Genomic DNA, 24,855 nt, shown 5'->3' with positions numbered 1-24,855 from the left:
CTTGCAATGTGATTTTAGTGCAACTTTCTTCTTCGTAATTGCGACTTTATAGCTTATAATAGCTGTTTCCATCCAAAGATTCAAATTGAACAAAATTGTAATAAAACACTTAATTAATTTCCATCTGTGTTAAAGAGAACAAAAATGTCACTTCCTGGGAAAATGGCGTAAAATGTCTGTAATAAAATAAATGACTTTTGTCTCAGAATGCAGTGTTATTTTGTGTTCGAATGCCTGATGTCTGGGAATGCAATCGTGTGAGACAATTCTGGAAGATAATTTTGATGACAGACTTTGGCTCCGGCCTTTCAGAATGACCAAACCAACATTTGAGATGCTGCTGATGAAATTGTTATTGAATTTATTTCTTAAAATGTGGCTATATCTTCAAATTGTGCATAGGGCTTTATGGGCCCTATTTTAACAATATGAGCGCATGGTCTGAAACGCATGGCACAGGAGCACTTAAAAGAGTTTACTTTTAAAAACTTTTGCTGATAATTTACTCACCCCCATGTCATCCAAGATGTCCATGTCTTTCTTTCTGCAGTCGAAAAGAAATTAAGGTTTTGGATGAAAACATTCCAGGGTTTTTCTCCATATAATGGACTTCAATGGGCCCCAAATGGTTCAAGGTCCAAATGACAGTTTCAGTACAGCTTCAAAGGGCTTTAAACGATACCAAACAATGAATAAGGGTCTTATCTAGCGAAACGATCCGTTTCTGTGAGAAACCGAGCAGTATTTATGCTATTATTTTACCTCTTAACAGACAAACGTGATCGTATTTTGACCTCACTTAGCGGAAGTTATGGTGGAGCTCAGAGACAATCACGTTTGTCTGTTAAGAAGTAAAATAATAGCATAAATACTGCTCGGTTTCTCGCAGAAACGTATCGTTTCGCTAGATAAGAGCCATATTCATCGTCTGGTATTGTTTGGTATCGTTTAAAGCCCTTTGTAGCTGAACTGAAACTGTCATTTGGACCTTGAACCATTTGGAGCGCATTGAAGTGCATTATATGGAGAAAAATCCTGGACTGTTTTCATCGAAAACCTTAATTTCTTTTTGACTGCAGAAAGAAAGACATGGACATCTTGGATGACATGGGGGTGAGTAAATTATAAGCAAAAGTTTATTTAAAAGTGAACTAATCCTTTAAGGCATGCCCAAATCCACTTTTGCTAGTTTAACGATGGAAAAAACGGTCAGCGCGCCAGGCAAATGGTCCAAAAGGATTGTACCTAGTATCTTAATGAGTAATGGGTGTGTTTTAGGCATAACGTACAATAAACCAACCAGAGTCTCATCTCCCATTCCCTTTAAAAGCCAGTCGTGCTTGCACCATGACGGATTTGCTATTTACATTGCGGAATTTGCGAGTGGAGCGACTGGATGCTTCTCCAGAGAGGAATTTTATTTTTAATATTTAAAAATGTTTGTGTGCTGCTGCGTGTGTCTAATAAGCAGAGTATACGTGCCCTGTGTACCCGCTTATAGGCGCATATTACTAATGTGCCCCTTCAATAACACCAAAAAATACTGCGTTTTCAGTTGCCTCAAAATAGCAACGCGCCAACAATGTGCCTGAACACACCTCGTTTTCAGACCAGCACACCCACGAGTGCATTTGCTATTTAAACAACGTGGAGCTGGACGTGAAAATGCTAACTGCGTTGGGCTGAAACTAGCAAAAAACACTTGCGTAGCGCCTGCCGTTGAATTGCGCCGGGTGTATGATAGGGCCCATAATCTAAATTTAGACTTTGTATCTCGAAATGTGATTTTATATCCCGCAATGCGACTTTGTGTTTTGTGATTGTAACTTTATATCTCACAATTAGCCTTTTTTAGTTTTTACTAAGAGGCAGAAACAGGCTTCCATTATTATAAAAATGTTATCAGCAAAAACTATTATTATCAGAAAAGCTATTAAATCTGCAGTGCACAATTGCAAACAGTACACTAACTGCACCAAAATCAAATCTCAAAGACATCATTTGTTTCCAAACAGGTTCCCTAAAACAAAATCATGAAATAATGAATATTGAGAAAGTCCACAATGACTACTTTGTGCAGATGCTTACAGGAGGAGTTATCCATAATGGTAGAGGCTGATTGTGACATGCTGGTGTCTCCTGCCTTCTCCTCGATTTTCTCCTCTGTCTTCTCCTCCAGTTTATCGTCTAACTCCACAGATCTGCTCTCTTCCCCTTTCTCACATGCCCCACCTTCAGAGTCTAACGGCTCCTCCTCCACACCCCCCACCTGTCCACTAGAGCGGGAAAATCTGGAAAACAGGATACCGCCGATGCCTTTACCTATACTTGCCGCTCCTGTGGAAAAATACAGACGTATACTGTTACATTTTAAAGGCATGTTCACACCAAGAGCAATAACTATAATTGAATTGAATACCTTTAATGCCACTGTATACTTATACAACTATATGCTACTCTAAAAGAGCATTGCCATTCAAATGCAATAAACAGAACAAAAGATAAACATTTAAACACCGAACCCGAAGGCACAGGGACACAGTACGTTCACAACTGTACCCCTGATTGGTCAGCTTTTATTACGTATATTTCAGAACTTACAGAACATTCAAAACAATGCTGTGTGCTGAGCTAAATGCACTCGCTTTATATGCATAGCCTACATATGATGGTATTTTGACCAGCTGAGAACTCGTGAAGAGCTTATAAAATGTGTAAAGGAGTCAAAACAGCAGCAGGAATCCCTCAGTCACACAAATAAACGAAGATCTGCTGCGAGGTGACGTGGTTCTGATGCCTGTACCGAACCGCTTGTTTGGTGTGGACCAGGGATCGGATGGCAGCGTTCACACTTTTTCAAATGAACCGCACTAACGGAGCAATCGCACCAGGGTTCATTTGAATCAAACCAAACATGCCAAGTGTGAACACACCCATAAATGGGGAGCTAAAGCCCAGAAAGAGCAGCCTAACACAGCTCCCCTACTGCTCCAGGTGAATCAGAGCAGTATGAAGAGCTGTGGCTATGGCGTCCTCTGCAGATCAATTTACTCTGTATGCAAACTGGTGTGTTGAATATGGGTGAAAGGCAGGTAATGATAAGACTCCGGACCAGTTTCTCAAAATAATAATGGGTGTCAATCATTTAGGCTGCTAACTGCTTTTTTTGCAGTGGAACAGTGAGTGTAAGGACATCAGACAGGGTGGAATGGTGGACCGGAATAGAGACTGGTTGAAGATCTTAGTAAAGACCTCCGGTAGCTGGTCCACACAGTCAATTATTTAGGCTGCTAACTGCTTTTTTTGATGTGGGACAGTGAGTGTAAGGACATCAGACAGGGTGGAATGGTAGACCGGAATAGAGACTGGTTGAAGATCTTAGTAAAGACCTCTGGTAGCTGGTCCACACAGTCCTTGTGATGCCATCGCGTCCTACAGCCTCTGATTCCTCGGGATTCACCGCCATCAATATGCGCCTCAACTCTTGCTCCTTCACAATAAAGATGTGGCTACTGTTGGGTGTAATGCTGCTGCCTCAGGAGACTCCACCTCAAAACGGGCAAAGAAATGGTTCAACTCCTCCAGCAATTGATGCACCACAGTCAGCAATTGAGAGGTTGTCTGTGGTTGGTAATGTGTTGGTAATGTGCTAAACCCCCTCCCATACCTGCCTCGTGTTGTTACTGTGAAAGTGGACCTCAACTGTCCTCCTGTGAGCAGCCTTGACCTCTCTAATGCCTCTTTTCAAGTTGGCTTTGGCACTGTATCAGTGTCCCATCACCAGACCTGAAAGCAGTTAACATCCACGCATCCACGTTGCTGCCTGTAGCTTCAGTTCATCCATTTTGTTAGTGAGGGATCTAGCGTTGGTGAGAAAAATACTAGGAAGCGTTGGCTTGTATGGCTGCTTCCGTAGCCTCACTAACCCACCGGCCCTATAGCCTCTTGTCTCTGTGCCGCCTGGGAGGTAGATGATCCAGGGAGAGCCCAGGGTTCTGGCTCAGGGTTCCCACTCTTTTTCAGCAACCATTTTCCAGTACTTTTCCAGGACATTTTACATTTTACTACGGCGGGAATAAAAGACAAGGATCATGCCAAATATTGCTTTCTAAGTCTTTAAAAGCCGTCCAGTTTATTGCCATTACTTAACAATCCAGCATTTTTCAATATGAGCTCTTCATCATACGTTATGACTATGGAAGCTTGTTTACACCACAGAATAGAAAGAAAAGGTAATAGTGACTTTTTATCTCGCTATTCTGACTCTCGCAATTGCGAGTTTACATATTTGTGATATAAACGCGAAAATTGTCGCAATTTTTTTTCCCTCAGAATTTGACTTTATAACTTCAAATTGCAGTTTAGATCTCACAATTCTGAGAATAGAAGTCAGAATTGCAAGATATAAACTCGCAACTGGGCAAAAAGTCAATTGTGAAGAAAATGTCAGAATTGCGAGTTTATATCACGCAATTCTGACTATTTCTTGCAATTCTGACTTTATATCATAATGATGTGATTAGGGAGCAGCTTACAAGTTAACATTCACTGCATACATTTGAGCAGTTATAGCATTAGCTATTAAACATCATTATTCAAAATACTACTCATACGTATCAAACTCAGCATTCCTGAACTTGTGCTTTCTGCAACTAGCGCTAATTGTTTGGGCCAGCGATAAACTCTTTATACTCGGCTAAAGAAATAACTTTTTTAAAATAATTTTCCCAGACAACAAAAAGATTTTCCAGGACATTTTATATTTTCTCTAATTTTCCATGTGTTTTCCAGGACTGGAAAATGTGTCATCAATTTTCCAGGTTTTCAAGGTTTTCCAGGACGAGTGGGAACCCTGCATATCCATCGGGATATCACAGAAATAATTAAACTTGGATAACACAGTCTGTTCGTTCCATAGACCTTTTTTTCAGTAGATCCTCTCGGCTGTAGATGTTTTTCGCCCAGCAGAATGTCGCCCGGACGAGTAACAGCACATACAAAAACATCCATACAAAGCACCAGCAAGGACAGCATTTTACGATAACGATAAAGATAGTTCTAAAACTAAAGATATAGTTCTAAAAATCATTCTAAATATAAAGGAATAGCAGAGCCCACACCACAACTTTAACGATAACGGCACAGAGATATATACCTTGAAGATTTATTCTTGGTAAGGGTGTTTCCAAATCTCCAGTTGTGTCTGTGACACTTCCTAATTGCTTTCTATTGATCGGATGCTTTGCTGAGTTGTTTCTGTTTATCGCTTTCCACACTCAAATCAAAAGCTTTAAACTGCAGATGCTCAGTAATTGAAGGCAGACCGCCATTATCTCAATATTTGGGAACCGTAATTCTACTCCTACATCACACACTATACATCCTGCACTCCCTGCAAGCGTTTTGCGCTTTCAGTCATCTTTAATGATCTCTCTCTCCATCTCACCCATGATGCTGGCCTTGCCCAGGTTGGTGATAGACTCGCCGTAGTGTCTGCGGGGCTGTGGAGGGGAGGTGCATGGGCTCGGGAGGCTCTCCGTATCAGACACAGCAGCATTTTCCTTTGATGGATTCAGTAGAGTGGGACGGATCTGGTCATACGGTGTGGGGCTGGTGGTGTTGTACCTAAAATAAATCAAATGTTCACATGTATGTACAAAAATTATTATTTTTTTAATTCATAAAAAACATTGACTACTTTATCCTTTATGAAAATTAAGCCAATTTTTACCTCCGAGTGATTAATAAAAAAGGGTTATCGTGAGAAACAGTTTAAAGTACGCAACAAAGTTGCATTCACAGTCACAACGCACTGTATGTTAAAGTAAAACAGAATTGTTTTGCTATTTTATTCAATGTTTAAGAAAAAACTACTTTAAAATGTAAATTTAGCGAAAACATCGTTTTACTCACCAGTGAATCTGGACAGGTGATATATTACTGTAATGCTTCAGGATGAGAGGCTCCAACCTATATGCCTGCAGGAAACCATTTGTTTTTATCTAGATTGATTATTGATTCAGATATTATACATCTTTAATTACAAAAAATATTAATTCACCACATTAAACTGTTTATTCAAAAGCAATTAAATAAATAATGCAAAAAAAGACATTTAAAAAAGTGTAAGTGTTAACAATCATTTTAGTTCTAAGACTAAGTTTTTTAAATTGGCTCATAATATATATGGACCTGTAATGAGAAATCTGATCCTAGGCTATATTCACACTCCAAAAAACAATCACTCACTACAGGATCAGTGGGATGGAAAATGTTGAAAAGCCGCTGGCAGATAGATTTGGGTAGGATGTGGTCCTGCGTTACGTCGGCTCCAGGACGGACACCTCTCAAAGCCAAGAACACAGCCAGAGGAGATCCCATGCAGAAGAAGTTCTCCACCTACAACCCCAAATCATTTGGTTTATTACATTTCTTAAACAAACAGATGGTGGGAATGAGAAGAGAAGGTTATTTACACTGTCATACCTTGAATTTCAGGGCTGGAGAGGGTCTTGAGGATGAGGTTTGGACATGCTGAAGCTTATCTTCCAAATCCCTCATTCTGCAAATGAATATTAAATTAGATTTTTGGAGAGGAACAGTACACACACCAGATTAACAGAGGGATTGTCATTATGGAGTAGAGTGCACACAAAACTAAAAACCTTTAAATAATACATGACTCTTTGAATGTATCGGAAACAACGTGAGAGCTGTAAAATCAATGCAACTGGCAACCGGACAAATGGACAATACATTAAGAACTAACAGCAAAAGATTGTAAAAGACGATATTTCGAAATATTAGTGTACCGTACAGCCGAAATCACAGTTAAAATAACAAATAGACTTCTACATTTTCTGAAGAAAACAAGAGTGGTGTTAGTCTGTGCAAAACTGACGGCCACAATGCAAAGGTGTATGCTTATTATACATTTTGTTATACAGATGCTAAGGCAGGGCTGGGCTGGGCAACTCTGGCCTACAATTTCTACTTTTTGGCAAAGATTAGCTCCAACCAACAAACACACCTGAACAAGCTAATCAAAGGGTTGCATCCGAAAGCTTAAAAACACTGCCTTCGGAGGCTGCATTCCAAGGTAGGTACGCATTAAGGCCTGTCTGAATCCAATGTTAGCTGGTAACACTTTACAATAAGGTTCATTAGTTAACATTAGTTAACTACATTAGTTAACATGAACTAATAATGAACTGCACTTATAAAGCATTTATTTATCTTTGTTAATGTTAATTTCAACATTTACTAATGCATTATTAAAATCTTGTTAACATTAGTAAATGAAAATGTGAACTAACGTTAACAAACCATGAAGAGCTGGATTTTTATGAACTAACGTTAACAAAGATTAACTAATGCTGAACAGAGGTGTTGTTCATGGTTAGTTCATGTTAACTAATGCATTAACTAAATGTTAGCTATTACAACCTTATTGTAAAGTGTTACCTGTTAGCTTTACTTCCTGTCTCCTGAGATACCTTCATCTGGCCGATTTTTGAAGACTACCTTTGATATCCGACAACTCTATGCATTCCATTCTGTGACAGTTAAGCTAAAAACAAAGATGGTGTCTGAACGTTGCATTTGCTTGTCAGTTTGTGTGTAAATGTATATTTTGATCAAAATCACTTTTGATGTTATTTATACTGATAAATTTGTATTTTAGTAAATAATCAAAGCTCTCTCTATTTAGCTGTAGATCATTTAATCTTCAGAATTACTAGAAAACTACAGGCAGGTTTGATCAGAGCTGGCGCCAAACTCTGAAAGAAAGTGGATCTTGATGTTGTTGATACTGTGTTCTGAGTAGTTGTTGGCATCTTGCTAGTGTGTTCTGGGTGAATGTAAGTATGTTAATACTGTGTTCTGTGTGGTTGGTGGTGTCTTGCTAGTGTGTTCTGGGTGAATGTAAGCATGTTAATACTGTGTTCTGTGTGGTTGTTGGTGTCTTGCTAGTGTGTTCTGGGTGGATGTAAGCATGTTAATGCTATGTTCTGAGTGGTTGTTGGTTACTAGTGTGTTCTGAGTCAATGTTAGCATGTTAACACTGTGTTCTGAGTGGTTGTTGGTGTCTTGCTAGTGTGTTCTGGGTGGATATTAGCATGTCATGTTGATATTGTATTCTGAGTGTTGGTGTCTTGCTAGTGTGTTTTGAGTGGATGTTAGCATGTTGATACTGTGTTCTGAGTGGTTGTTGTTGTCTTGCTAGTGTGTTCTGAGTGGATGTTAGTATGTTGATACTGTGTTCTGAGTGGCTGTTGCTGTCTTGCTAGTCTGTTCTGGGTGGATGTTAGCATGTTGATACTGTGTTCTGAGTGGTTGTTGGTGTCTTGCTAGTGTGTTCTGGGTGGATGTTAGCATGTTGATACAGTGTTCTGAGTGGTTGTTGGTGTCTTGCTAGTGTGTTCTGGGTGGATGTTAACATGTTGATACGGTGTTCTGAGTGGTTGTTGGTGTCTTGCTAGTGTGTTCTGGGTGGATATTAGCATGTCATGTTGATATTGTATTCTGAGTGTTGGTGTCTTGCTAGTGTGTTTTGAGTGGATGTTAAAGTGTTAATACTGTGGTTGTTGGTGTCTTGCTAGTGTGTTCTGGGTGGATGTTAACATGTTAATACTAAGTTCTGAGTCGTTGTTGCGGTCTTGCTAGTGTGTTCTGAGTGGATGTTAGCATGTTGATACTGTGTTCTGAGTGGTTGTTGTTGTCTTGCTAGTGTGTTCTGAGTGGATGTTAGTATGTTGATACTGTGTTCTGAGTGGCTGTTGCTGTCTTGCTAGTCTGTTCTGGGTGGATGTTAGCATGTTGATACTGTGTTCTGAGTGGCTGTTGCTGTCTTGCTAGTCTGTTCTGGGTGGATGTTAGCATGTTGATACTGTGTTCTGAGTGGTTGTTGGTGTCTTGCTAGTGTGTTCTGGGTGGATGTTAGCATGTTGATACAGTGTTCTGAGTGGTTGTTGGTGTCTTGCTAGTGTGTTCTGGGTGGATGTTAACATGTTGATACGGTGTTCTGAGTGGTTGTTGGTGTCTTGCTAGTGTGTTCTGGGTGGATGTTAGCATGTTGATACAGTGTTCTGAGTTGTTGTTGGTATCTTGCTAGTGTGTTCTGGGTGGATGTTAACATGTTGATAATGTGTTCTGAGTGGCTGTTGCTGTCTTGCTAGTGTGTTCTGGGTGGATGTTAGCATGTTGATACTGTTCTGAGTGGTTGTTGGTGTCTTGCTAGTGTGTTCTGGGTGGATGTTAGCATGTTGAAACTGTGTTCTGAGTTGTTGTTGGTTACTTGCTAATGTATTCTGCGTGGATGTTAGCATGTTAATACGGTGTTCTGAGTGGTTGTTGGTGTCTTGCTAGTGTGTTCTGGGTGGATGTTAGCATGTTGATACAGTGTTCTGAGTGGTTGTTGGTGTCTTGCTAGTGTGTTCTGGGTGGATGTTAACATGTTAATACTGTGTTCTGAGTGGTTGTTGGTGTCTTGCTAGTGTGTTCTGGGTGGATGTTAGCATGTTGATACAGTGTTCTGAGTGGTTGTTGGTGTCTTGCTAGTGTGTTCTGGGTGGATGTTAGCATGTTGATACAGTGTTCTGAGTGGTTGTTGGTATCTTGCTAGTGTGTTCTGGGTGGATGTTAATATGTTGATACTGTGTTCTGAGTGGTTGTTGCTGTCTTTCTAGTGTGTTCTGGGTGGATGTTAGCATGTTGATACTGTGTTCTGAGTTGTTGTTGGTGTCTTGCTAGTGTGTTCTGGGTGGATGATAGCATGTTGATACTGTGTTCTGAGTTGTTGTTGGTTACTTGCTAATGTATTCTGGGTGGATGTTAACATGTTGATAATGTGTTCTGAGTGGTTGTTGGTGTCTTGCTAGTGTGTTCTGGGTGGATGTTAGCATGTTAATACTGTGTTCTGAGTCGTTGTTGCTGTCTTGCTAGTGTGTTCTGGGTGGATGTTAACATGTTAATACTGTGTTCTGAGTGGTTGTTGGTGTCTTGCTAGTGTGTTCTGGGTGGATGTTAACATGTTAATACTGTGTTCTGAGTGGTAGTTTATGTCTTGCTAGTGTGTTCTGCGTGGCTGTTAGCATGTTGATACTGTGTTCTGAGTGGTTGTTGGTGTCTTGCTAGTGTGTTCTGAGTGGATGTTAGCATGTTGATACAGTGTTCTGAGTGCTAGTTTCGGTCTTGCTAGTGTGTTCTGGGTGGATGTTAACAGGTTAATACTGTGTTCTGAATGGCTGGTGGTGTCTTGCTAGTGTGTTCTGGGTGGATGTTAACATGTTAATACTGTGTTCTGAGTGGTAGTTTCTGTCTTGCTAGTGTGTTCTGCGTGGCTGTTAGCATGTTGATACTGTGTTCTGAGTGGTTGTTGGTGTCTTGCTAATGTGTTCTGAGTGGATGTTAGTATGTTGATACTGTGTTCTGAGTGGTTGTTGGTGTCTTGCTAGTGTGTTCTAGGTGGATGCTAACATGTTAATACTGTGTTCTGAGTGGCTGGTGGTGTCTTGCTAGTGTGTTCTGGTTGAATGTTAACATGTTAATACTGTGTTCTGAGTGGTTGTCGTTGTCTTGCTAGTGTGTTCTGAGTGGATGTTAGCATGTTGATACAGTGTTCTGAGTGGTTGTTGGTGTCTTGCTAGTGTATTCTGAGTGGATGTTAACATGTTAATACTGTGTTCTGAGTGGTTGTTGGTGTCTTGCTAGTGTGTTCTAGGTGGATGTTAACATGTTAATACTGTGTTCTGAGTGGTTGTTGGTGTCTTGCTAGTGTGTTCTAGGTGGATGCTAACATGTTAATACTGTGTTCTGAGTGGCTGGTGGTGTCTTGCTAGTGTGTTCTGGGTGGATGTTAGCATGTTGATACTGTGTTCTGTGTGGTTGTTGGTGTCTTTCTAGTGTGTTCTGGGTGGATGTTAGCATGTTGATACTGTATTCTGACTGGCTGTTGCTGTCTTGCTAGTATGTTCTGGGTGGATGATAGCATGTTGATACAGTGTTCTGAGTTGTTGTTGGTTATTTGCTAGTGTATTCTGGGTGGATGTTAACATGTTAACACTGTTTTCTGAGTGGTTGTTGGTGTCTTGCTAGTGTGTTCTGGGTGGATATTAGCATGTCATGTTGATATTGTGTTCTGAGTGTTGGTGTCTTGCTAGTGTGTTTTGAGTGGATGTTAAAGTGTTAATACTGTGGTTGTTGGTGTCTTGCTAGTGTGTTCTGGGTGGATGTTAACATGTTAATACTAAGTTCTGAGTCATTGTTGCGGTCTTGCTAGTGTGTTCTGAGTGGATGTTAGCATGTTGATACTGTGTTCTGAGTGGTTGTTGTTGTCTTGCTAGTGTGTTCTGAGTGGATGTTAGTATGTTGATACTGTGTTCTGAGTGGCTGTTGCTGTCTTGCTAGTCTGTTCTGGGTGGATGTTAGCATGTTGATACTGTGTTCTGAGTGGTTGTTGGTGTCTTGCTAGTGTGTTCTGGGTGGATGTTAGCATGTTGATACAGTGTTCTGAGTGGTTGTTGGTGTCTTGCTAGTTTGTTCTGGGTGGATGTTAACATGTTGATACGGTGTTCTGAGTGGTTGTTGGTGTCTTGCTAGTGTGTTCTGGGTGGATATTAGCATGTCATGTTGATATTGTATTCTGAGTGTTGGTGTCTTGCTAGTGTGTTTTGAGTGGATGTTAAAGTGTTAATACTGTGGTTGTTGGTGTCTTGCTAGTGTGTTCTGGGTGGATGTTAACATGTTAATACTAAGTTCTGAGTCGTTGTTGCGGTCTTGCTAGTGTGTTCTGAGTGGATGTTAGCATGTTGATACTGTGTTCTGAGTGGTTGTTGTTGTCTTGCTAGTGTGTTCTGAGTGGATGTTAGTATGTTGATACTGTGTTCTGAGTGGCTGTTGCTGTCTTGCTAGTCTGTTCTGGGTGGATGTTAGCATGTTGATACTGTGTTCTGAGTGGCTGTTGCTGTCTTGCTAGTCTGTTCTGGGTGGATGTTAGCATGTTGATACTGTGTTCTGAGTGGTTGTTGGTGTCTTGCTAGTGTGTTCTGGGTGGATGTTAGCATGTTGATACAGTGTTCTGAGTGGTTGTTGGTGTCTTGCTAGTGTGTTCTGGGTGGATGTTAACATGTTGATACGGTGTTCTGAGTGGTTGTTGGTGTCTTGCTAGTGTGTTCTGGGTGGATGTTAGCATGTTGATACAGTGTTCTGAGTTGTTGTTGGTATCTTGCTAGTGTGTTCTGGGTGGATGTTAACATGTTGATAATGTGTTATGAGTGGCTGTTGCTGTCTTGCTAGTCTGTTCTGGGTGGATGTTAGCATGTTGATACTGTGTTCTGAGTGGTTGTTGGTGTCTTGCTAGTGTGTTCTGGGTGGATGTTAGCATGTTGAAACTGTGTTCTGAGTTGTTGTTGGTTACTTGCTAATGTATTCTGCGTGGATGTTAGCATGTTAATACGGTGTTCTGAGTGGTTGTTGGTGTCTTGCTAGTGTGTTCTGGGTGGATGTTAGCATGTTGATACAGTGTTCTGAGTGGTTGTTGGTGTCTTGCTAGTGTGTTCTGGGTGGATGTTAACATGTTAATACTGTGTTCTGAGTGGTTGTTGGTGTCTTGCTAGTGTGTTCTGTGTGGATGTTAGCATGTTGATACAGTGTTCTGAGTGGTTGTTGGTGTCTTGCTAGTGTGTTCTGGGTGGATGTTAGCATGTTGATACAGTGTTCTGAGTGGTTGTTGGTATCTTGCTAGTGTGTTCTGGGTGGATGTTAATATGTTGATACTGTGTTCTGAGTGGTTGTTGCTGTCTTTCTAGTGTGTTCTGGGTGGATGTTAGCATGTTGATACTGTGTTCTGAGTTGTTGTTGGTGTCTTGCTAGTGTGTTCTGGGTGGATGATAGCATGTTGATACTGTGTTCTGAGTTGTTGTTGGTTACTTGCTAATGTATTCTGGGTGGATGTTAACATGTTGATAATGTGTTCTGAGTGGTTGTTGGTGTCTTGCTAGTGTGTTCTGGGTGGATGTTAGCATGTTAATACTGTGTTCTGAGTCGTTGTTGCTGTCTTGCTAGTGTGTTCTGGGTGGATGTTAACATGTTAATACTGTGTTCTGAGTGGTTGTTGGTGTCTTGCTAGTGTGTTCTGGGTGGATGTTAACATGTTAATACTGTGTTCTGAGTGGTAGTTTATGTCTTGCTAGTGTGTTCTGCGTGGCTGTTAGCATGTTGATACTGTGTTCTGAGTGGTTGTTGGTGTCTTGCTAGTGTGTTCTGAGTGGATGTTAGCATGTTGATACAGTGTTCTGAGTGCTAGTTTCGGTCTTGCTAGTGTGTTCTGGGTGGATGTTAACAGGTTAATACTGTGTTCTGAATGGCTGGTGGTGTCTTGCTAGTCTGTTCTGGGTGGATGTTAACATGTTAATACTGTGTTCTGAGTGGTAGTTTCTGTCTTGCTAGTGTGTTCTGCGTGGCTGTTAGCATGTTGATACTGTGTTCTGAGTGGTTGTTGCTGTCTTGCTAATGTGTTCTGAGTGGATGTTAGTATGTTGATACTGTGTTCTGAGTGGTTGTTGGTGTCTTGCTAGTGTGTTCTGAGTGGATGTTAACATGTTGATACTGTGTTCGGAGTGGATGATGTTGTCTTGCTAGTGTGTTCTGAGTGGATGTTAGCATGTTGATACAGTGTTCTGAGTGGTTGTTGGTGTCTTGCTAGTGTGTTCTGAGTGGATGTTAGCATGTTGATACAGTGTTCTGAGTGCTAGTTTCGGTATTGCTAGTGTGTTCTGGGTGGATGTTAACAGGTTAATACTGTGTTCTGAATGGCTGGTGGTGTCTTGCTAGTCTGTTCTGGGTGGATGTTAACATGTTAATACTGTGTTCTGAGTGGTAGTTTCTGTCTTGCTAGTGTGTTCTGCGTGGCTGTTAGCATGTTGATACTGTGTTCTGAGTGGTTGTTGGTGTCTTGCTAATGTGTTCTGAGTGGATGTTAGTATGTTGATACTGTGTTCTGAGTGGTTGTTGGTGTCTTGCTAGTGTGTTCTGAGTGGATGTTAACATGTTGATACTGTGTTCGGAGTGGATGATGTTGTCTTGCTAGTGTGTTCTGAGTGGATGTTAGCATGTTGATACAGTGTTCTGAGTGGTTGTTGGTGTCTTGCTAGTGTGTTCTGAGTGGATGTTAGCATGTTGATACAGTGTTCTGAGTGCTAGTTTCGGTATTGCTAGTGTGTTCTGGGTGGATGTTAACAGGTTAATACTGTGTTCTGAATGGCTGGTGGTGTCTTGCTAGTCTGTTCTGGGTGGATGTTAACATGTTAATACTGTGTTCTGAGTGGTAGTTTCTGTCTTGCTAGTGTGTTCTGCGTGGCTGTTAGCATGTTGATACTGTGTTCTGAGTGGTTGTTGGTGTCTTGCTAATGTGTTCTGAGTGGATGTTAGTATGTTGATACTGTGTTCTGAGTGGTTGTTGGTGTCTTGCTAGTGTGTTCTGAGTGGATGTTAACATGTTGATACTGTGTTCGGAGTGGATGATGTTGTCTTGCTAGTGTGTTCTGAGTGGATGTTAGCATGTTGATACAGTGTTCTGAGTGGTTGTTGGTGTCTTGCTAGTGTGTTCTGAGTGGATGTTAACATGTTAATACTGTGTTCTGAGTGGTTGTTGGTGTCTTGCTAGTGTGTTCTAGGTGGATGCTAACATGTTAATACTGTGTTCTGAGTGGCTGGTGGTGTCTTGCTAGTGTGTTCTGGTTGAATGTTAACATGTTAATACTGTGTTCTGAGTGGTTGTCGTTGTCTTGCTAGTGTGTTCTGAGTGGATGTTAGCATGTTGATACAGTGTTCTGAGTGGTTGTTGGTGTCTTGCTAGTGTATTCTGAGTGGATGTTAACATGTTAATACTGTGTTCTGAGTGGTTGTTGGTGTCTTGCTAGTGTGTTCTAGGTGGATGCTAACATGTTAATACTGTGTTCTGAGTGGCTGGTGGTGTCTTGCTAGTGTGTTCTGGGTGGATGTTAGCATGTTGATACTGTGTTCTGTGTGGTTGTTGGTGTCTTTCTAGTGTGTTCTGGGTGGATGTTAGCATGTTGATACTGTATTCTGACTGGCTGTTGCTGTCTTGCTAGTATGTTCTGGGTGGATGATAGCATGTTGATACAGTGTTCTGAGTTGTTGTTGGTTATTTGCTAATGTATTCTGGGTGGATGTTAACATGTTAATACTGTGTTCTGAGTGGTTGTTGCTGTCTTGATAGTGTGTGCTACTGTGTTCTGAGTGGTGGTTGGTGTCTTGCTAGTGTGTTCTGGGTGGATGTTAGCATGTTGATACTGTATTCTGACTGGCTGTTTGTGTCTTGCTAGTATGTTCTGGGTGGATGATAGCATGTTGATACAGTGTTCTGAGTTGTTGTTGGTTATTTGCTAATGTATTCTGGTTGGTTGTTAACATGTTACTACTGTGTTCTGAGTGGTTGTTGCTGTCTTGCTAGTGTGTTCTGGTTGGATGTTAACATGTTAATACTGTGTTCTGAGTGGTTGTTGCGGTCTTGCTAGTGTGTTCTGGGTGGATGTTAGCATGTTGATACTGTGTTCTGAGTGGTTGTTGGTGTCTTGCTAGTGTGTTCTGGGTGGATGTTAGCATGTTGATACTGTGTTCTGAGTGGTTGTTGTTGTCTTGCTAGTGTGTTCTGTGTGGATGTTGTTGATACGGTGTTCTGAGTGGCTGTTGCTGTCTTGCTAGTGTGTACTGGGTGGATGGTAGCATGTTGATACTGTGTTCTGTGTGGTTGTTGGTGTCTTGCTGGTGTGCTCTGGGTGGACGTTAGCATGTTACTAGAGTGTTCTGGCTGATTGTGAACGTGTTGCTAGAGTGATTTGAGTGGTGGTTAGCATGTCATCTGAATGGTTTTTGTTAGCGTGTTGCTGTGCGATTGCTGAGAGTTTGTTAGTGTCTTTCAAGGATGTTCTGAGTAGTAAAAATGTTCTATGTCTTGACTGACCCAGCGACGCTAAGCATTTGTGAAATAATCATTCTTTTGAGTCAGTTCTTTCTTTCCATTACGTTTGTTTGTAAAACAGTCTGAATCTGCAGCACTGTCTTGCTGAAGCAAGTAAAACAGTAAAACAGACCGTGTTGAGACTCTTAAGAACACAGAAAACAAACAGCATTGGATGAAGTGTATATTCATTTACAAACAATTGAATCAAAAGGCTACGTTTCACGCCGAAAGTGTTTTTGTGGGCCCGCGCTGGTTTTTCTGAACATGTGAACATACACTAGATGGATGTCTGTGACCATTTTGTTGCTTTTTGCCATTTTTGTGTTTCAATATGTTTATAACGTGTCCACAGGCACCATTATAATAGAGTGGTCTGCAATTTAATTTAATGGGAGCGTATAGTGTAACTATAATTAGTTGTAAACCTTAAGCATGTGATACGAAGATCCTCCAGTAGCTGACGCTCTTGTCTGCTTACATCAGCTTCCATGGCATCTACCACCTCCTCATGAACAAAGCGCACAGGGTCCCACCCCGTCATGATGTCAAAGGTGATGACACAGCCGAGCGAGTGGGAGACTATGGACACCTTTCCTTTCTCTGCAAATTCTGGGTTGCGCTCGCAGAAGAGCATGTAGAGTCGGTTCAACTCTTTGGTCAGACCCCGGGTGATCTGAGGATGCAAGTGCAGACAGCGTGAAACTAGAGCGTGAAATAAAGTGTGACACTTTATTTGTGCGCTAGAAAAAAAGTGTGGACAGAGTGTGTGAATGAGTGGGACATTTAGTCAAATTTTACATGAGAGAAGCTCTACTCTAAAATCTAGTCACCTGCCATGCTTTCTACTGCCTATATAGGCAGCTGCCTTGTAAATTAGCATGCATTCTGAAATCAGTGAAGGATTTGTAACGTCAAATGTCTCTACATAAGGCAGTGAATAAAAACAGCACTCCTCATGTGAAGTGCATGGGAAATTTAGTAATCGATTCCCACAGAATGGTGTAAGAATACTCTAATAAGCATAAAAATACATTGCACACAAACATTATCTATTTTAAATAATGATTTTATTCTATTTTTATCTTTACTTTTCTGAACTGAATGGAATATTTTAATACAAAAGACAAATACAAAAGACTCATAGATAATATAATATAAGACAACTTAAGTGTACTTCAAGAGAAAAAACTTTCATGATTATGTTTATTAACACACTTAAAGGGATATTTCAACAAAGAATTAAATTTTTTTTTACAAAAGTTTCTTTCTCCTGTTAACAACAAAATAATATATTTTTTAATATCAAACAGTAATATTAAAAGTAATCAAACAGTTGACGGTAGCCATTGACTTCTATAATACTATGGAAGTCAATGGCTACCGTAAACTGTCTGATTACCAAGTCTTCAAAATATCTTCTTTTGTGTTCAACTATCCCTTTAAGTTGGTCGAAAAACACTTTAACTGCATTTAATACACATTTAAACTATAACGCATTATCATTTAATTACAATTAATATGCAATTAAGTGTCAGAACACATACTGTATATAGTATTTTATTACTGTAATACGGACTCTTTTTAAAAGTCTGCGGTAGCACTTTATATTACAGTCCTGTTCCATGTACTTATTATAGTAATTTCAGTAACTGGGAAATAACTTGGTATTAACCCTGAACCTACCCCTAAACCTAACCTCAACCCATGTAGTTACCTTATATTACCTAGTACTTTCTTAGGTAACTACACTGTAAGTATGTCGGAAGTCTAATTCTCTGCTCGTTCCTTCGACCACTCTATACGTATGTGATGCTGCCTTGGTCAAAATAAGCTATTTTAGAAGGCAGCATTATCATGCATAATTTAAGTATATCTTTCACATCAGAAACACGAATATGATGCTTTAAAAATCTTGTCTAGTTTATTAAGGGTTATAAAGATGAAAACAAGAGCAAAATTAATGAAAGAGTGGAGGATTGTCTCACCTCATCCCTGTACAAAGGGCTTGTGTAGTACATAATGTCCATTGCACTGCTGTTCAGCATGTCTCTCAGACCTCGCACTTTGTCTGGAGTAATGGAGTCCACGGTGTCTGAAAAAGTAGACGTTTATCATAAATAAACCATAATCATGTCTATCACTGAATAGTTTTCTTATTTAAATGTAATTTTTTTTTATCATTGTCCATAGGCAATACCTCCATCAAGGGCGAGTTTAGATCGCCATTCCACTGGAAGGAACTCAACATGTTCATTTGTTAAGTTCCTCAACTTCTCCTCCATCTTGCGGGCAGCATCACGCATCCTAACCATCAATGAAATGCATCAGTTAGTTTCAGGACTAGATATTTTGTGCAGACTCAGCTGTGTGATTGGTGGACTTACATGCTTGTATTTCTAATGATCCGCCCCTGATCCATCTTTTGTCCAATCCCATGTACCACAAAGACTATGTGTGTTGTTTCAGGGGGCGTGTCCTCTAGAGCCGCCTCCTCCACGTAACCTCGGTGGAGACGCGTCCCACTGCTGGAGGCTAACCAGACATGCTACAGTGATAACCATGCACTTTATTTACTTCCCTTGTAAAAAAGTAGTGCACTTAAGTGCTTTAAGTATTTAAAAAAAGATAATATAATATTAAACAAATCAAATAAAAAGGCCACTAAGTGTACTTTAAAGAGATTTTAAAATGTCCACTTTGTAATAATGTTGAATTAAAAGTTTTGAAATGTACTTCTTTTTCACGAGGGTTAGATTATTACACATCAAGTCAATACATAATATACTCTCTTGAATCAGTGGTATAAAACCAATAAAGGGCTTTCGCCCAAAAATGACAATGCAGTCATCATTTCCTCACCCTCATTACATTCCAAACCCTTTAGACTTTCGTTCATCTTCAGAACACAAATGAAGATATTTTAAATTAAATTTATAAATAATGATCAGTGAATATAAAAAGTAGCTCAACCGAACCTGCTTGACACACAAGAACAAACCTCATTGGTTCTTGCTGAAGTTCAAACGTGCTGCGTAACACACAAGAATGAACCTCATTGGTTCTTGCTGAAGCGCAAACGTCCTGCGTAACACATGAGACTGAACCTTATTGGTTCTTGCATGATTTACTCACCCTCAAGTCATTCTAGGTGTATATGACATTCTTCTTTCAGACAAATAAAATCGGAGTTATATTAAAAATATCCGGCCTCTTCAAAGCTTTGTAATGGCAGTGAATGGTTGTGTCGTTTTTGAAGTCCATAAAAGTGCATCTATATCATATAACTGCTCCACACGGCTCCAGTGGGTTAATAAAGGCCTTCTGAAGCGAAGTGGTGCGTTTGTGTAAGAAAAATATTAATATTTAAAACTTAATAGACTAAAATAACTAGTTTCCGGCGGTCAGCGGTACACAAGTTGATTTACGGTGAAAGAGTAACCCTTGACCCTTGAACCTTTGACACATGCATATTGCCGAACGCAGAAGCGCAGAGGATAGAGCAAAACAATACACCGGTCATGAATTAGAAGTCTAAAAACAAGAATTTTTTAAGAGAAATGGCGGAGGGTTTCGATATAAGAGAAGAGGGGCTTGAGTTTGTTGACCAGCCCTATCCGCGAGAGGCATCAAAGCTTGTGATGCTTCCATACATTGCGTCAGGGGTTACTCTTTTAGAGCAAGTTGACTTGCGTACTGCTGACCGCCGGAAGTTAGTTATTTTATTCTATTAAGTTTTAAATATGGATATTTTTCTTACACAAACGCACCACTTCGCTTCAGAAGGCCTTTATTAACCCACCGGAGCCGTGTGGAACAGTCATATGATGGATAGATGCACTTTTATGGACTTCAAAAACAACACAACCATTCACTGCCATTATAAAGCTTTGAAGAGCCAGGACATTTTTAATATAACTCCGATTTTACTCGTCTGAAAGAAGAATGTCATACACCTAGGATGACTTGAGCGTGAGAAAATCATGGGCTAATTTTCATTTTTGGGTGAACTAACCCTTTAAATCTGTTCATCATATAATGTTATCGTGTCTCATTTTAAATTTTGGACTAAACCGCTCAATTCATATAGATTAGTTTTACGATCTCTTTATTAACTTTTTGAAGCATTTTGAAGTGGCAGTTTCGTAGATGTCAGTGGAGGGACATGAGGTAAATGATGACAGATTTTCATTTTTGGGTGAACCCTTTAAAGACCACATGAAATTTAAAATGTTTTTATGTCTATTAGTTTTGAATTCATTTGATTTCGTCTTCCGCATATAAGCTTGATAAAGCCTGAACCTCGTCGTCGGTCCATCTGTCGTATTTTTAAAACTCTGTTGTTGATTCGAATAGCAAACAACTCACTCGGCCACGTGTCCACCAAAGCGTTTTTATCCAGCTGAAAACGCTAGGCGCTCTGCTGAAAACGCCTCCCTGTGGGCGCTGCCGAGTGTTTTGGCAGCGCAGCGTTTATTTCAGTTGAGACTCTTTGCTTGTTATGATACGGAATATCCGCGGAAGTGTTACTAGTATCTCATTTCACAGTTTTTTTCTGTATCGATTCTATAAAAAATGCCTTAGGCCGTGTGTCCACCAAAGCGTTTTTTCACGCAGCTGGCTGGCGTATTCAATTGTTTTCAATGGGAGCGCCGCGTTTTTAGAACGCAATGAGCGTAAAGCCTTGTTTATACTCGACGCGTCCGCAAGAGCTGAGTGAGTATTTCACACTCAAGCGCGGAGCGCTCAGCGTTTTTTTACTGGTCGCCGAGAGTTTACTTTGAGTAAAACGCAGCGCTTATCACTGTCACTTTTCACCCAGCCATCCAATCAGAGTGGAGGAGGGGCGGGACAAATAGAACACCAACCAACCGCCACATTCTGCTTGTACTGTACAACGTCAACAGAAGACAACAAGCAGTATAATAATGGAACAAATACTTTACATTGTATCAGCATTTTTATATAGAATCAATACAGAAAAAAACTATCTGTGAAATGAGATACTAGTAACACTTCCGTGGATATTCCGTATCATAACAAGCAAAGAGTCTCAACTGAAAAAAACGCTGCGATGCTAAAACACTCGGCAGCACCCACAGCGAGACGTTTTCATCTGGATAAAAACGCTTTGGTGGACACGCGGCCTTACTGCACACACCGCAACAGACTTTTAGGTTCAAATAAAATGCTGCGTGAACTCAACCGATCAGCATGTTCAATGCCCAAGCACCTCGTCTGTTTTGAGGGGGACATTTTTACCCGGAACTTTATTTAGACCCCCGTTCCTGCCTTCGAAACACACCGAGTACCCAGGCCTGGTTCCAGAATCAAATCACTGAGGGTGCTTCTGAAATTATTGAGGGTGCTAGATAGTAAAGTGCAGATAGGCTAAGCAACGGCTTTTTTTTTTTTATTCCTATGTTATATGCTATATCCTGTGCACTGTAGAGGACACCAGAACCCATTAATTGAGAAAATTAAAAGACATGAATAGACAAACAATGGGATTTTGTTTTTCATTCACCAATCAATTTTTTTGCTTCAAGTTTTTTTTTCCATCCAAACTTTGCATAAAGATGATTCTGAAAGATACAGAATAATTTGATATACCATTTTACTTTATGCAATATGCGTGTAAACATGGCCATAAATGCCATTCCCATTTTAGTCAGTGTTTTGGGACAATAGATAAACTAAAAAGACGTGTAATAATATTTTCATAAGAATGTCTTGTATTTCATAAGAATATCCAGACTTAAAACTGTATGTTGTCAGAGCAATTTGCTAAATAATGTCCTCTACAGGGGCAAAACCTCTATTCTGGGTCTCAGGATGATATTTCTGTCTTGTGCAGTGGCATTTATATTTAGATGTCACTTTCGAAACTTTGCAGCATGCGATTGGCTGTCGGTCCTCTTAGCAACAATAGTTTTATTCGATGAATGACTGTAGCCTCGAAAGTGAGCCAAGATCGCTACGATCACTAAAATGCTGTTGCTTTGTCAGTTCATCGATCTCACAAAGTTACGTTATAAAAATGAAGTTGTCAACAATAAATCTCTTACTTACATCGTGTCTTGACTTTGTTTGTTAATGAGAGGTTTTGCGAGGCTGCATTAACTCAGCACTGAATGAAAAAAATTCTGATCGCGTTCGAGAGATCAACAACTATATCTGTGATTGGCTACATTACTCACTGCTGCAAAAACACGCTGTAAATAGATGCATTTGACGCTCTCCAGAACTCGGACACAAATGTGCAAATCTGCCAAATCTGTTTTGCCAATATTATTACAGTATCAACTGAGGGTGCTTTTGCTTGCATTTGAGAGTGCTTAGCATCCTCTAGCACCCCCGTAGAACCGGGCCTGCGAGTACCACCCCAAAGTCCCCGATGGAAACGCAGCTATACAGTAACTTAGAACACTGAACTCATCAAGCCATTTCATGTGGTCTTTAAGCAAACAACACCATTGAGAATATACTTATTAATCAAGGGTGTTACAAACCTTTTGAGAATCCCAGTTTCTGAGTGACAGTCCGTGCAATCTTAGAGGTGGTGGCATCGCTGTAAAGGTAAACTTCATCCACGCTGTGCCAGTCCACATGGCTCCGGCTCAGTTTCAGACTGTGAATGGCTGAGTGAATTAAGGGCAGAAGTCAAACAGGTCTGTTTCAAATTACCTGACTGTTAAGTAATCTTAAGTAGTCTAACTAGATCAGATCATTTCAATTAAGGGTCGTTTTGAATATTCACTAACACAACTGAAAATCGATACCCATTCTGTAGTATACAAGTCACCAGAGTTTAACCTAGTTCAAATGTGTGTTATGAGACAAACAGGATGTCTGGATTGGGTTGTAGCTTATTCATGACTGTGCCTCTGGATCAGCTGAACTAAGCTTTAATGTTAAGTCAATCCTTTTTGTGTGCTTGACCCCTGGTACAAAGCCTCCCTAACCCTGATTCCTATTGGTTCCATGTTCTATTACCATCTTTGCTGTCCACCGTGATGGCCACCGCTTCCGTGTCAAAGGTGTCTTTCATCTGCTGGCCTCGGAAACGGGCCAGGTGCTCCAGTTCAATGAGGTCACTGTCCTCTTCCTCCAGAGGCAACCAGGTACCGTCCGTAAACCACTGGCCTCTCATGACCGGGATGTGGTCCTGTTCTGTAAAGACAAGCATTCCGAATTGTTGTCCTAAAGCAACAATTCATCTGACTTAAGCACACTGTAGATTATTGGTCATCATTTTGCAATGTGAGACATATCTGGGATCCTAAAGGCTTCCGTTGTCGTACGGTGAAATTGTGAGTCTTTGATCATCTAGTGTGTCATATTCACAGACAGCGATTTAATAGTCTTTGCGATGAAGCTTAGCATCCAAAAAGTTGAAGTTTGCAGTGAAGCTTAGTGTCCGAAAGTTCTAGCAGTGTCAGAAAATATGGGTCACGCTCTTACAGTATGACAGCTCGCGGCTCACGTCCACTGAAGAACCAAAAGAAAGGTGTTTAGTACTGGACATGATCCGCCACGCTACGTCTGAAGGTTCAGTCTCATTTACTCTTGTTAGAATTTTAGCCTTGTTTGAGTGTTATTTGCTGAAAGCAACAGTCAAACATTGCTGTCAAATCTGGCGCTATGCATCTTTGATGGATCAAGTTTGGATATAGAGCTGCTTAAATAAGATTTGAGAGCTACTGCAGACATGTTTGGCAAAATGCCAGTTGTTTCTCACCAGTGTGTAATTAATAACTAAGTAATCTAGTTACTGTAATTTAATTACTTTCCCCTTGAAAAAAATTAATTAAAGGTCCCATGGCATGGCATTTTTCTATTATTTTATAATGTTTCCTGAGGTGTACTTATATTGTTAGTATGACTTTTACATCATAAAATGTCATAATTTTGAAATAAAAGGCATTTTTTCTATACTGCTGTTTGCCCTGTGGCTGAATGCCCTGCTTCAAGAGGCGTGTCTGCTGTGAGACTTCAGTAAAAACGCCCACTGTTGTGATTGGCTGACATCTTTGCATTTTAAATGAGCGGAGGGGGCGTGGTTTAACGAGGTCTACGATGCACGAGCAGGCACGAGCTGCTGCCAGAGAGACGGATGGACCTGAGTTCACTTCACATCAGTTCTCAGCATGTCTGAACTGTTGTAGTTACAGCATATACTTCAGGTTATTAATCTATTTCTAGTCGGAGGGACTGTCACTCATGTCAGAAAGTTAGTAACTTTAGTAAATTATGGATCAGCACTGACTGGAGACGCGAACCGTTTAGAACGATTCAGTCCGATTTGGTGAACTGATTCGGTTCACTAAAAAGAACTGGTTCAAAAGAAAGATCGTTCGCGAACCCCGGACATCACTAATGTACCAGAGACGGAGCTCAGCGATTGCTAACAAAGTTATTTATAGTAACTACTGAGTTATGAGAGCGCTGTCAGTCAGCGCGAGTTTATTGTGTTTGTATCTGAGAGTTCTGAATAAACACGAGTCCCAGTCACACCGAGTCCGTCTTCATCATTATTACCAACTTTGTAACACATGCAAAGTACCATTACAGCTGTCGAGATGAACGAGTTAAAAGTAAGTGTTGATAATAGCATTATTTTTCAAATAAAATAAAAGCGTCAGTGACGCGCGTTGAGTACACAGCGCAAACAAAGACACAACAGCAGTAATCGAATGTAATCCAGTTTATTGTGGGGCTAGGCTGGCTAGCCCGAATATGCTCACGCTTACCCCCCTTCTGCTTAATCTCACGCCGCGTTTGGTGCCTCCGCTGTGGGCCAGATGCAGTACTGGGGGTCGGGGATGTTGAAGGCCACCGGCCAGTGCAGCCCGAGCTTCGGCGTGTGTGAG

At 40.6% G+C, this 24,855-nt stretch overlaps 1 protein-coding gene across 2 annotated transcripts in view; it reads right to left on the bottom strand.

The window, feature by feature from the left end:
- Nucleotides 1-24,855, bottom strand: part of ddhd1b (DDHD domain containing 1b) — a 29,577-nt gene that overhangs the window by 2,551 nt on the left and 2,171 nt on the right. For both annotated transcript variants that reach the window (XM_079832012.1, XM_079832011.1), the window contains exons 2-12: nucleotides 22,979-23,155; nucleotides 22,495-22,623; nucleotides 18,370-18,517; nucleotides 18,183-18,289; nucleotides 17,971-18,077; nucleotides 16,411-16,658; nucleotides 6,487-6,562; nucleotides 6,250-6,399; nucleotides 5,914-5,978; nucleotides 5,447-5,625; nucleotides 2,089-2,337 (exon numbers count right to left, since the gene is read on the bottom strand). In XM_079832012.1, coding sequence (XP_079688138.1) covers nucleotides 2,089-2,337; nucleotides 5,447-5,625; nucleotides 5,914-5,978; nucleotides 6,250-6,399; nucleotides 6,487-6,562; nucleotides 16,411-16,658; nucleotides 17,971-18,077; nucleotides 18,183-18,289; nucleotides 18,370-18,517; nucleotides 22,495-22,623; nucleotides 22,979-23,155 — 1,635 coding nt within the window. The remainder of the gene's footprint in view (nucleotides 1-2,088; nucleotides 2,338-5,446; nucleotides 5,626-5,913; nucleotides 5,979-6,249; nucleotides 6,400-6,486; nucleotides 6,563-16,410; nucleotides 16,659-17,970; nucleotides 18,078-18,182; nucleotides 18,290-18,369; nucleotides 18,518-22,494; nucleotides 22,624-22,978; nucleotides 23,156-24,855) is intronic.

The sequence above is a fragment of the Gobio gobio genome (genome assembly GCF_949357685.1).
Source record: "Gobio gobio genome assembly, chromosome: 12".
Classification (NCBI taxonomy): domain Eukaryota; kingdom Metazoa; phylum Chordata; class Actinopteri; order Cypriniformes; family Gobionidae; genus Gobio; species Gobio gobio.
Note: the sequence above shows the minus strand (reverse complement) of the source record. Positions and strands in the feature narration are given on the sequence as shown.